Consider the following 13,797-nt stretch of genomic DNA (forward strand, 5'->3'; position numbering starts at 1 on the left):
CTATTTCGCTCATGACTCTGTGCGTTCTCGCTTCGTTCTCGCCCATCTACTGTCAAAGTTGTTCGAAATGTTCCAAAGTAACGCCTTCGCCCACACCACAGCCGCTGCCGTACCGTTCTGGGTAGCTCCGTCGCCATTCGTAGCTCCGTCGCCATTCTCGGTCTCCAGCTGTCCTCGCTCGAAGCGTGAGGCCATGTCGGCCGCCCGACCGCGCACCACGGCCTCCTCTCGGGACGAGGGCCGCGGAGACTCGGCCTCCTGCACCGCCCGCTCGTACGTCTCACGTAGGTTACCCTGCCACCGGACGACATACGTTAGTACACCGCCAGTCAGTCGATAAGTACGGCAAGCACGTCCGTATACGGTAATACAGATGAGCAATGTCACAGATGACATTATGGGGTAAACATTGGAAAACAGCGATGTCAGCATAAGAAGCAACAGGGGCAATCCAACGTCATTCGCTCGCAAAAATCCACGAACAGCATATAACATTACGAAACAGTGACACATTTGATCACATTTCAGAGTAAAATCAAGAGAAATAACCTCACAGGAAAAGCTTAATATTGATTTCAATTTAACGTGGAAGGTGCGGGAATAATACAAGCCAATTAGAGCAGGAACGCGAAGAAAAATACACTGAAATTGTGCGAGGTAAATCCCGATGTCAAAACATGCAAAATCATATGACTAAGCAAGACCGTTTCGTACTTCACCAGCAGAGCGATACCGCATGCAGCGAAATACACCTTACCGGTCTCACCCGCACGCAGTACTCACAAAGTCGCAGGGATACGTCCAGAGCCGTCACCACTGGGAGCCTCAGTCTGGGTTCGGCTGGGAAGGGGACTGATGCGATGGGATGCAACCTTTTCCGTGGGACTAACCTCCCAGCACCTCAGCCCACCGGTCACAGCTGACTCAGACTGCACACTGACTGACCGACACCCGTCCGCCCCCGCCGACTGGCCGGGCCCGTGTCACAACAGTGAAGCCACAAACCTACCGCTCTGAGAACGGCCGACCGACTGACTAACGACCGGTCGGGCCCGCTTCACACCAGTGACGCCACAAATCTACCGCCCTGGGAATGGGCGGACGCCCGACAGGAAGGATGACCACCCCGCGTCGAGCGCCGCCCGTTAGGCCGCTGATTTCCTGGTAAACCGCGATATACCCCGCCCCCTTCGTCCGGTCCGGCGATGTGTTTTGAGGAGAGCATGGATAACCACAAACCATTGCAACTTCAGTAAGACTCGCAAAAGAACACGGGTCAATAATATCGCCCTGGGCAAGTTGTCCTCCGAGCCCCACCCGCTCAGCCATCAGATTCCTCCACCTATCTCCGTCGCCTGGCTCCACTGAGTATCAGCCACAATGAGTAGGTATCAGAACAGGCAGCTGCTGCGGCAGCGTGTTAGGGTAGGGGAGGGGACTTCGCCGGTCGCTGCCCTGTCTGACAGGCACCGCAGGTGTGCCGTGTCGCCGGAACTACCGACACTTGTCGCCGCCAGTGGTGACTCAGACACCGGGGTGACGGGGTGTCATCCACGCCGACCTGACTGCAGTGACAGCGGGACCCTAGTGACGGCGGGGTGACGCGTCATATAGATTCCGGGAGACCCGCGTCCCAGTATCGGATAGCTGCATACACGGAATGGGCCACTGATAGCCAGCGTTCGGCGGAATAGGACGGAATGAGAGAATGCTGAACCGCTTGGCAGACCACAGAGCCACTCGGCTGACACGGTTTCCTCGTAACTGTCCCAGCCGAAAGCTAATCGCACTGGTAATCAACAGCTCCAAATCGGCACCCCTGTCCTCCGATTTTATCACTAATGATGACAGAGCTCGCCGCACAGCGTTTAAGGAAGTCATTCTCCTTTTGACAGGCTGACTCATTGAGCAGGAAACTCTATGAACTTCCGCCAGTTCTACCTTCCTTCCGACGTGGGGGCACGACTTCATCCACCAACGGAAAACACTCATCGTCTTTAAACCAATCATACCGTCACGCTACTCTTTCAACCATTTCTCGTTTTCGTCAACCTCCCTTTCGTACACCATGCCAGAAACCCTGCTCTCTCGACGTAACAAGCCCCCCGCGACCCACCACCGCCGTCCACCGTTGCCCGGTACCCCATGCGGCACCCGACAACACTGTACTACCTGGATGACGAGGCTCGGGTCGTCCCTGGGCCGGCGCGCCGCCTCGGCCTCCGCCTCCCGTCCACGCAGCGCCTCCTCATAGGCCAGTTTGTGCTCGCGCGCCTACCGGCACCGCCGGGTGTAGGGGGGAGGGGTTAGAGGAGGGCGGTGCAGAGGGCACAGGGAGAGGGACATGTTCGAGGAGAGAGGAGAGATGAGGAGGTAGAATTCGAACGGAAGGAGCTGGGGTGATGGAAGGGCGAAGAAGCATGCATTCACCGATATAGACTACAGACTCAGCTATAGGCCGTGCCACAAAGAACGGCCTCACAAACGGCGCGTGCAGACGTGCGAAGACGACGCACGAACAGACGGACAAAATCACTATGTGAAATAAAGCATACACATTACAACACACTTGACGGATCGGGCATTTATCGAGCTACGCTACAGCGAAAGACATCTCTAAGGCTGCGAGCACTGCTCTCGCTACATTAATCTCGATACTGTCGCTCTGTTTGCTATCCAAAGAGCTTGGCTAATGGCTAGAACTACCAGCTCATTTCAGCAGCAACTACTCCTCTCTCGTCTACCTCCACGCCGCACGGTCACGGCAGGCCGAATGTGGCGCCTCTGGCGGCCGCCGCCGGTACTCACGCCGCAGATCATGCCGCGCAGCTTGGCTGCCTCGCCCTTAGCAGGGTCTGGGTCAGAGTCATTGGCGACGCCGCCCCGCTCGAAGCGGCTCTTGACGTCGCCCAGTCCGGCCAGTCCGATGGGTCGCTCCTTCTTGGTGGAGGAGCGCACCGTGTCTCGGTCTCGTCCCTCGTCCCCGGAGTCTTCGGACTCCTCCGGAGAGGCCGCCTCCCGCGCCGCCGTCCGGTCGAACCTAGTGGCAAAGACGGGAACTACTGATACCCGCCGGCGCCGACAGGGAAACAGGGAAGATATCGACACTGGCATGACGGATGACGGCCTTTTTCTCCACGAATTTCTTCTCACTGTTGACCTTACCCCATTCAGACACTCCAGAGTCAGCAATCTAATTTGAGCTTGCAAGCTAGTTTGACAATGAAGGCAAACCTTTAATTGTTAGTGGAAAATTAATTTCAAGTGACTCTGGTGTATCAGAGTGCCCATTGGCAATTACACTCCACATTACTGGACCAGAGAAAGGCAACAAACAACGATTCGGGTAGTCAACTTACTTTTTCATTTTGTCCAGGATGCTCTGGGAGCGTTTGACCTCGACCGAGGTGGGCGTCTTCTCCAGCTCGTCGCTGTTGGCGCGCTCGAACACGGAGAAGCGGTCCTTCACGTTCAGGTGCTGCAGCTCGTCCAGACCGTAGTCGGCCTTGTTCGAGGCTGAAAGCAGACAAATGGCCAACGTCAGCCCACACACCGTGAGACAGCCTATTCAATCCCCTCAACATGGAACGTTTTGTCCCCACAAATTAATATTCGGCAGTAAAAAAGTTGTGGAAAGGTCTGAACTAAATTAACGAGCATGTATGGAGCCGTCGCAGCGAGGCACCGCTCGCCGCACCGACGACCTGCCGTCTCCTTGGACCACTTTCTACCCCACACAACTTCTGAACTGCCTCGGCGCACGCCGGGCTCGTCAGGCCGTCAGAGGCGCAGATTGTCTCCCAAATTAGGGCCGCGCAGCGCCCGACGGACTCAAAGGCAGCCACTCAGCCGGGACAGCGCCGTTCCGTCGGCCGCGCGACCCGGCGTGACCTGCGTGAGGCCCGGGCGGGGGTCGTGGGGGGCACCTGGCACGGGTGGTACCGGTCGGAACCGGCCTCCGCCCATCACAGCCCGCCCGACTCCATATCTCACGGCTCGTCGGGTCGACCTCACGGCTCGCCGGCCGCCGCCGCAGTCAGGACTGACGGGGACGTCTCCCGCAGACATGGCGCTCCAACTTTTATGAGTCGGTGTCGGCGCCGCCCCAGCACCAGATGACTTTTGTAACACAATGCAGGCGCGGTGATGAGGGACAGCAGCCAAGCGGGACGGGGCCGAGTGACACAGAGACGACAGCGCCCCGGAAGTCGGAACAAATGGCACCTCTCAGTTATTCGGCTGCTGGAGAAATACGCTGTTTTATGTGTATTACGGTGACGTAGTTATTCTCCTCTACACCCCCTCTCCAAGACCGCTCGTTCGGTTGCAGGGTTCTAAATTACCAGCCGAAAACCGAGCACAACGGCAGACTGAGATAAATAGCATGTCGGCGGGCCCAGCCGATCACATTCCGATCAAGCTGCCTCTGGCTGCATCTACTGGAAATAGGTAGATATGGAATGGATAAGACCGAGGTCGTGGGGATAGGGAGCAGGGGCGGCACCCAAAACTCGGTCAACAACACTAAGGATAAATGCAGCTATTCTAAGGAGAGCGCCGCGCTGTGGCGTGCCGTTAAAAGAGGAGTCGCGGGAGAATGTGGGCCACACGCCACGCACGAACTCAGGTAGGAGGACGTGAATAATTAAACACTAATCAGGCTCACGCGTCCCGGCTGACAGGTCATTATAAAGCTCTGACTGACTCAATCTTGAGACAGTTAGGGCAATAGACCAGATAAATAAGACCACAGCACGGTATCATCGGTTCACACCAGCTCTTCTATTGATACTCCGGATCGCTTTTCACCCACAAAGGGCGTTATGGAGGCGCTGCTGAGTGCTTCTAAATTAAACCGAACCAGCACATTCCGCACACTTGCTAGGTAGCACCCGGGCGCAGAAAGCGAAACACCGCCGGGGCCGGCACCTAATTGTGCGCGCAGCTGCCTCCCCAGGAGGCGATATCGGAGATAGAGCACTTCACGGATAGGCTTTTTAGGATCCGGCCCGGCCCATATCCGGCAAGTCATATCCAGATCCGCCCATTATCCGCCTTTCTTTGAATATCAGAATCCGGCCCACCCATGGCCCGTATTGCAGCCAAACTTCCAAAAAATATCCGTAATAATCCGTTTCACCAATAACTGGTTTCACCAAAACTGGACTAACAAATTCAATCTAAGGGACCAGACAGCCATACATCTCACAGACCATCATGGTTCCAAAAACCATGCTTATAAACCTAAAACCACATGAAAATCACCACATTGGTAAACTAGGTATCAATTTTTAACTTCAATGTTGAATGTTAAAATTTTGATCCGTTTTGATCCGGGTTCAACCTTCAATTCCCAAATCCGGCCCGCCCATATCCGTTCTTTTTTAACAAATTTAGAATCCAATCCTATCCGGTCCGCGGATTTATCCGTGGATAACGGATTTATCCGGCCCATGAAGTGCTCTAATCGGAGAGCTATACCTAGCAGCTGGTCCTCGGCTGGCGCTCCCATAACGCGCGGCCAACTATAAGCCGCAGTGAAAACAATGTCATGAAAAGCAATATCTCACATTTATGAGGGCTTCCGTTTCACTGTCAGGCATATCTTTCTACAATGATTCTATCCAGACGTGCACCGTGAAAGCGTAAACCACAGATGCTGTCTCGAAGATCGTGCAAGTGGGCTAATTAACGATAGAGCTACCGATTTTCGTATTTAGAAAACAAGCGATAGCTCCGCTTCTTTCAGCCATCGTCACACGGACACATTCAGCCGATGGGGAAAGGGGGTATGAGCGTCGACCCGACCCGAAGACCCGATTTTTAACACTACGCCTGGGCGTTGCGTGACAAATATAGGAGCGCCCGACCATTTTCATGGTTGAACCTTTCAGTCCCCGGTGGCTCCGGCAGAAGACGGCTACCCAGCTCGAGCTGACCTGCTATGGCCGCTACGCACAACCACTGACACGGCTCATCAAAGGAAAATGCCCCAGTAGACGCATAGGAACTTAACTTCTCATATCGAGGAGTTAGCCTATAGGACCTGGACTTCAGAACCCTTACACCTCCCAGCCAGCAGCGCGTCGGAGCACTTCCCCACCCTTCCCTGCTCTGGTCTGCCGGGAGCGGAGCCGGCGGTCGGGTTGGGACGGCGGTGGAGGCTGGGACGGCGGCGTGCCACCGCAGCCCGAGCGGTTTACCCACAGCGCCGGCCGCAGCCCGCCATCTGCTCGCGCCGCACGGGAGCCGTGTACGAGCTCCGGCGGCCGGACCCGACCGACGCCAGCCGAGTCACTGTTGCAGGCGCCCAGACGGCGGCAGATGCGCCACTGTGTGCGCCACTAACGGAGCAGCAGCTGGCGTCGCCGTGGACCGTGTCCAACGGGCGACACCGCGGGCACCACCGCCGGTCCAGATACACGCACAAAGCAAGGGGATATTCCTGTGATCGCACGCGTATCCATCGCAAAGGTTATATCATCAATCATCATCAACCATGTGCCGTGCTGATCAGAATCATGCAGAGTCGAGGAGGATGCCTATCGTAACCGGTCACGACACTGACTGACGGCTGTCCAACGATTGATAGCGCAACGAAAGTAAAGAGCAAAAGTAGCACATGCTTATAGACGTCAGCAAAGCGGATACGGAGCCTGACAAGCAGCCACCGTCTGACAGTAACAATTTGCCGATCTCCGGGAGGAGAGAAGCTGAGATACGACCGAGGGGTGATGGGGCACTAAACCATAGATCATGGACTTCTGGAAAACAAGAGATTTTACGTATTTAGGTAGTCTCCAATGACCTTGCATCTCAGATCCGAAAGAGCTCTGTGCTCCGGAAATAGAGCAGATGCCACACAGCTGCCGTGGACCTCTGAACAAACGACCTCTAGGAGATGGGAAGAGCAGGCCATTCCAGCGATGCCACACACCTCCGGTCTAACCAACCTCTCGGGCAATGTCCGGAATCTGGCGCCGTGCTGCGGACTCGCAGGCTGGCGGACCGCTGGACGCTCTTCAGCTCTCGCACCAGGTTCTCCCGCATCTGCGCCATGAGCTGGTCGGCGCCACCGCTGCTGCCCCGTCGGACCGCCATGGTCGCCGCCGCCCACACAGTCCGACCCTCCACAGCGTCTGCAGATGAGCTGCAACCAGAGGTGCCGGAGCGGCGCGACGGCAGCGCCGCCCGGCGGCCGCTGCGGGAACTCCAGCCCGCGCTGACGGCGCCGACGGCTGAGCTCGGAGGAGCGACGGGGAGCGACGGGGAGCAGCGCCGACATAGCCTTGATAGGGGAGCGTCTCTGACCTAGCCTCGAGCAGGGAGGCTTCAGATCTATCCCTAACCGCAAGGCGAAAACGAACGTGGAAGCTGATAAGCATGAACCAGATCCCGGCTTTCGGACGAAAAACGAGTGGATCCTCACCAGCTAGTGCGTGCCCACATTTGGGCAATACCGAGCATCATCTGAGCACAGATTAAGACCATCGACAATCAATAACAATGAAAAAGAATTCAGAGTACCCCAAGACCTCCTTGGCATAACTGGCCCACATCGCACAAATTCCATCCGCACCTTCCTGGTATTTGCGGTTACCAGCGTGGGAACCCACTGCGACCACAATAATAATCATCAAGGTGATAATGACAACCTGATGACGCTGCAAACCCGCAGTACGGTCAGCACTGGGCCACCGGGGCACCACTATTCTCGTCAGTGGGAGACCCGGCCGACAGAGCCCAGAGACAGTGGAGATGGACAACCGTTCATGACAGGAGGCTGAAGAGTGAGACGGATAGAGGGAGAAGAAAGAGAGCGATATGAAGAGAAAGAATAAGGCAGAGAGCCGTGGGCAGTTTAATTACCACGGTCTGCGTGTTCCCGGGACCAGCGCTGCATATGGCCGGCCGGCGGTAGCAGATGTGTAGCGCTGGAGACGGGAAATCACGGTCACCGCCGCGGACAGCCGGCCGGCTGCGGCACGCGGGTATAAGCTGCGTGCGGGCTGGTGTATACCGTCTGGTCCGCTGGCCAAGGGGCCGACCGAGGACGGTGAAAGTGGAAGGTAGCCGATAAATACCGAGCTGTGGTATACTTGAGAAACAAAAAATATCAACCACACTGAAAAGGAACAGAGAGCGATTTTTTAAGAATGCCTGCACAGCATATTGCTTATAACATCCAAGATGGAGTAAATCGCAAATTGATTTAGTTGTTGCGAGTTCCATGGAGAGCTAGCAACATAAGACAGCCGTGCATACTTTATCAAAACCTTTCGAATTAATTCACAATAAAGAAAGCTATTCAGCACTCAAACAATTTTGCAAATAAATCTACCTACCGTTTTAGCATTGTGTCGTAGCAATAGCGACTTCCCACAAATATTTTCCTTTCTTGACAAGCCCGGCGTCAGCTTTAGATATTGTATGCAGATAGAGCTACGGGAACGTTAACAATGTGAGGAAGGAACAACAGACATTTAAAGTCTTAAAGAGACCCTTGAATTAAAGCGGTCTCGGGTTATTTAGATAGGTCTCGTCAAAACCGAGCTTGCTCTTATCGGTTTACTTGGTGTCGTATTTAATTAACTGCACATGGTTGCCGAATCGGCCAATGTAAAATCATCGTGATAAGTTTGACAAGCTGATGGAGCGGAATCAATCCAGGAAAACCCGCGCCAATCAAAGTGAAATAAGAATCCAGTACCCCTAAACCAGTCAAAAACTGCACCGATGTGGACAAACAGGGCCGGACGGCGGCGGTTCGGCGGAGACGTCTGCCCGATAACGGTGCAAATCGGGTGTGATATACGGCCACTGCCGTCGGTGACACCGTGTCGCGCCCGATTACTTTCCTCGCCAATACAGCGAGCACCGCGGTCAGACACAGATAAGCCAAATCCTCCGATCGGCCATCCAGGAACGAACGGTACTCGGCAGCATCACCAGGTCCGACGGCAGAAGAAAGAACGCGGATGTGCCCAAATAGTTGAGGAGAAAGCATTTATCCTACAACAGTCAACATCAGTTGTCTAATGTGCATTCGAACATGTGTCAGTGGCGTTTTCGGTATCGATTCATTACGACCAAGGCCGTGCTGGGCCGGAAATTCGCCGTAGTCGGGTGCCCGGGTCACCGCAGCGGCCGTGGGTAGAGTTTGCCGGAAACTCGCGCAGGGTAAGGCCCGATGGAGGAAGAGTTGCCCCCCAACTCCGGTCCTGGTACCGCACACCGTACTACGGCTTATTACCGTGGGCTGATCGAGAGCAACACGGTCATGGGGAGCTAATGGCGTGACAATCATGGCAAGGGCACATAACCAGACTCGGTCTTCCTCGGCGTAGCGGTTTTGTGTCGTTCATGACATATTCCGCAAGTGGATATCACGTTGTCCTTTCTAACTTCTGCAGATGGAATTAATTTTTCGAAGTCGTGTCCCGGCTGTCAGAGGCGCAATTATTTTCCAGAGAGATGAAACCAGCTTTATTATTTTCCATTATTTTCCAGAGAGATGAAACCAGCTTTAGACCCATCATGCTAGTTTAATATAGAATGTTCCCTGCTTTGACTGACAAAAGTTGAAGTCCGGGCCCATCCCACCTGAGACGCCCCATTGAGTACTGGCCCTGCATGGTCTGAAAAGACCAGCGTCTGGGCAATCGGCTTGAAAATTTGCACCAATACAGAACAACGGAAAAGGAAAGAGACACCATTCAACAAGAAAAGCACATCATTCCAACCAAAGCAATGTTTCCGTTACCGAGCAGGTGGGAGAAGACGATGACCACGCCGTTGGCGAGTTTGAGCTCCTCCGTCTCCTGGCTGAGGTTGGGCAGGCTGACGGTCCGCATCTCTGACCAGGCTGCTAGGGCACCCGCAGCTCCTCACACACAGACACTGGAAGGCTCTCCGCAGCACCAGCACCACCAGCCGCCGCGCGCTGACTGACCGGGTGTCTGCCGCCGCTCCCGGACACCCGGCAACTGGGACAGGCGGTCCAGGCGGCCGGACACCCCGCGAGCCGGCCGGCCGGACGGACCGGCGGCGGTACTAATCGTCCTCAGACCCACTCAGATGTCCGTGAACTTAGCGACGTATACGTATACGTATTCAGCGACGAATTCCAAATCACTTCAGATTCATGGCATGGGTTAACTTGACCATGCTGAACACGAATATGACATTTATTTTAACTTTTGAGCTGATCTTCATGGTTAAAATCCGGCTTAAATGACGGGGAACCGCATAACGTCGCGAAAATAAAAACCCACGAATTCCAAAGTATGTGCAAAATGTAGAGCTCACCCAGATCTAACGTCCGTGGAAGAATCCAAGCTCGTGGCTCAACGCCTTCATGGTTAAAATCCGGTTTAAATGACGGGGAACCGCATAACGTCGCGAAAATAAAAACCCACGAATTCCAAAATATGTGCAAAATGTAGAGCTCATCCAGATCTAACGTCCGTGGAAGAATCCAAGCTCGTGGCTCTTTAACTTCATGGTTAATATCTGGTTTAAATGACGGGGAACTGCATAACGTTGCGAAAATAAGAACCCACGAATTCCAAAGTATGTGCAAAATGTAGAGCTCATCCAGATCTAACGTCCGTGGAAGAATCCAAGCTCGTGGCTCAACGCCTTCATGGTTAAAATCCGGTTTAAATGACGGGGAACCGCATAACGTCGCGAAAATAAGAACCCACCAATTCCAAAGTATGTGCAAAATGTAGAGCTCATCCAGATCTAACGTCCGTGGCAAAATCCAAGCTCGTGGCTCTTTAACTTCATGGTTAATATCTGGTTTAAATGACGGGGAACCGCATAACATCGCGAAAATAAAAACCCACGAATTCCAAAGTATGTGCAAAATGTAGAGCTCATCCAGATCTAACGTCCGTGGCAGAATCCAAGCTCGTGGCTCTTTAACTTCATGGTTAATATCTGGTTTAAATGACGGGGAACCGCATAACATCGCGAAAATAAAAACCCACCAATTCCAAAGTATGTGCAAAATGTAAAGCTCATCCAGATCTAACGTCCGTGGAAGAATCCAAGTTCGTGGCTCTTTAACTTCATGGTTAATATCTGGTTTAAATGACGGGGAACCGCATAACGTCGCGAAAATAAGAACCCACGAATTCCAAAGTATGCGCAAAATGTAGAGCTCATCCAGATCTAACGACCGTGGAAGAGTTCAAGCTCGTGGCTTAACGCCGTCATGGTTCAAATCCGGTTTAAATGACGGGGAACCGCATAACGTCGCGAAAATAAAAACCCACAAATTCCAAAGTATGTGCAAAATGTAGAGCTCATCCAGATCTAACGTCCGTGGAAGAATCCAAGCTCGTGGCTTAACGCCTTCATGGTTAAAATCCGGTTTAAATGACGGGGAACCGCATAACGTCGCGAAAATAAAAACCCGCGAATTCCAAAGTATGTGCGAAATGTAGAGCTCATCCAGATCTAACGTCCGTGGAAGAATCCAAGCTCGTGGCTCAACGCCGTCATGGTTAAAATCCGGTTTAAATGACGGGGAACCGCATAACGTCGCGAAAATAAAAACCCACGAATTCCAAAGTATGTGCAAAATGTAGTGCTCATCCAGATCTAACGTCCGTGGAAGAATCCAAGTTCGTGGCTCTTTAACTTCATGGTTAATATCTGGTTTAAATGACGGGGAACCGCATAACGTCGCGAAAATAAAAACCCACGAATTCCAAAGTATGTGCAAAATGTAGAGCTCATCCAGATCTAACGTCCGTGGAAGAATCCAAGTTCGTGGCTCTTTAACTTCATAGTTAATATCTGGTTTAAATGACGGGGAACCACATAACGTCGCGAAAATAAGAACCCACGAATTCTAAAATATGTGCAAAATGTAGAACTCATCCAGATCTAACGTCCGTGGAAGAATCGAAGTTCGTGGCTCTTTAACTTCATGGTTAATATCTGGTTTAAATGACGGGGAACCGCATAACGTCGCGAAAATAAAAACCCACAAATTCCAAAGTATGTGCAAAATGTAGAGCTCATCCAGATCTAACGTCCTTGGAGGAATCCAAGCTCGTGGCTCAACGCCTTCATGGTTAAAATCCGGTTTAAATGACGGGGAACCGCATAACGTCGCGAAAATAAAAACCCGCGAATTCCAAAGTATGTGCAAAATGTAGAGCTCATCCAGATCTAACGTCCGTGGAAGAATCCAAGCTCGTGGCTCAACGCCGTCATGGTTAAAATCCGGTTTAAATGATGGGGAACCGCATAACGTCGCGAAAATAAAAACCCACGAATTCCAAAGTATGTGCACAATGTAGTGCTCATCCAAATCTAACGTCCGTGGAAGAATCCAAGTTCGTGGCTCTTTAAGTTCATGGTTAATATCTGGTTTAAATGACGGGGAACCGCATAACGTCGCGAAAATAAAAACCCACCAATTCCAAAGTGTGTGCAAAATGTAGAGCTCATCCAGATCTAACGTCCGTGGAAGAATCCAAGCTCATGGCTCAACGCCGTCATGGTTAAAATCCGGTTTAAATGACGGGGAACCGCATAACGTCGCGAAAATAAAAACCCACGAATTCCAAAGTATGTGCAAAATGTAGAGCTCATCCAGATCTAACGTCCGTGGAAGAATCCAAGTTCGTGGCTCTTTAACTTCATGGTTAATATCTGGTTTAAATGACGGGGAACCGCATAACTTCGCAAAAATAAGAACCCGCGAATTCCAAAGTATGTGCAAAATGTAGAGCTCATCCAGATCTAACGTCCGTGGAAAAATCCAAGCTCGTGGCTTAACGCCGTCATGGTTAAAATCCGGTTTAAATGACGGGGAACCGCATAACGTCGCGAAAATAAAAACCCACGAATTCCAAAGTATGTGCAAAATGTAGTGCTCATCCAGATCTAACGTCCGTGGAAGAATCCAAGTTCGTGGCTCTTTAACTTCATGGTTAATATCTGGTTTAAATGACGGGGAACCGCATAACGTCGCGAAAATAAAAACCCACGAATTCCAAAGTATGTGCAAAATGTAGAGCTCATCCAGATCTAACGTCCGTGGAAGAATCCAAGTTCGTGGCTCTTTAACTTCATAGTTAATATCTGGTTTAAATGACGGGGAACCGCATAACGTCGCGAAAATAAGAACCCACGAATTCCAAAATATGTGCAAAATGTAGAACGCATCCAGATCTAACGTCCGTGGAAGAATCCAAGCTCGTGGCTCTTTAACTTCATGGTTAATATCTGGTTTAAATGACGGGGAACCGCATAACGTCGCGAAAATAAAAACCCACAAATTCCAAAGTATGTACAAAATGTAGAGCTCATCCAGATCTAACGTCCGTGGAAGAATTCAAGCTCGTGGCTCAACGCCTTCATGGTTAAAATCCGGTTTAAATGACGGGGAACCGCATAACGTCGCGAAAATAAAAACCCGCGAATTCCAAAGTATGTGCAAAATGTAGAGCTCATCCAGATCTAACGTCCGTGGAAGAATCCAAGCTCGTGGCTCAACGCCGTCATGGTTAAAATCCGGTTTAAATGATGGGGAACCGCATAACGTCGCGAAAATAAAAACCCACGAATTCCAAAGTATGTGCAAAATGTAGTGCTCATCCAGATCTAACGTCCGTGGAAGAATCCAAGTTCGTGGCTCTTTAACTTCATAGTTGATATCTGGTTTAAATGACGGGGAACCGCATAACGTCGCGAAAATAAAAACCCACGAATTCCAAAGTATGTGCAAAATGTAGAGCTCATCCAGATCTAACGTCCGTGGAAGAATCCAAGTTC

At 52.0% G+C, this 13,797-nt stretch overlaps 1 protein-coding gene across 19 annotated transcripts in view; it reads right to left on the reverse strand.

Moving 5' to 3' along the window:
• LOC122368568 overlaps window positions 1–13,797 on the reverse strand; it is a 103,187-nt gene that overhangs the window by 6,579 nt on the left and 82,811 nt on the right. For 11 of the 19 annotated variants that reach the window (XM_043342642.1, XM_043342740.1, XM_043342704.1 and 8 more), the window contains 4 exons: window positions 3,360–3,516; window positions 2,809–3,040; window positions 2,170–2,274; window positions 114–294 (listed from right to left, as the gene is read on the reverse strand). In XM_043342642.1, the coding sequence (XP_043198577.1) occupies window positions 114–294; window positions 2,170–2,274; window positions 2,809–3,040; window positions 3,360–3,516 (675 nt within the window). The remainder of the gene's footprint in view (window positions 1–113; window positions 295–2,169; window positions 2,275–2,808; window positions 3,041–3,359; window positions 3,517–13,797) is intronic. The other 8 variants (XM_043342733.1, XM_043342715.1, XM_043342679.1 and 5 more) reach the window with 2 other exon arrangements.

The sequence above is a fragment of the Amphibalanus amphitrite genome, unplaced genomic scaffold (genome assembly GCF_019059575.1).
Source record: "Amphibalanus amphitrite isolate SeventyFive unplaced genomic scaffold, NRLGWU_Aamphi_draft 000032F_arrow, whole genome shotgun sequence".
NCBI classification, from domain to species: domain Eukaryota; kingdom Metazoa; phylum Arthropoda; class Thecostraca; order Balanomorpha; family Balanidae; genus Amphibalanus; species Amphibalanus amphitrite.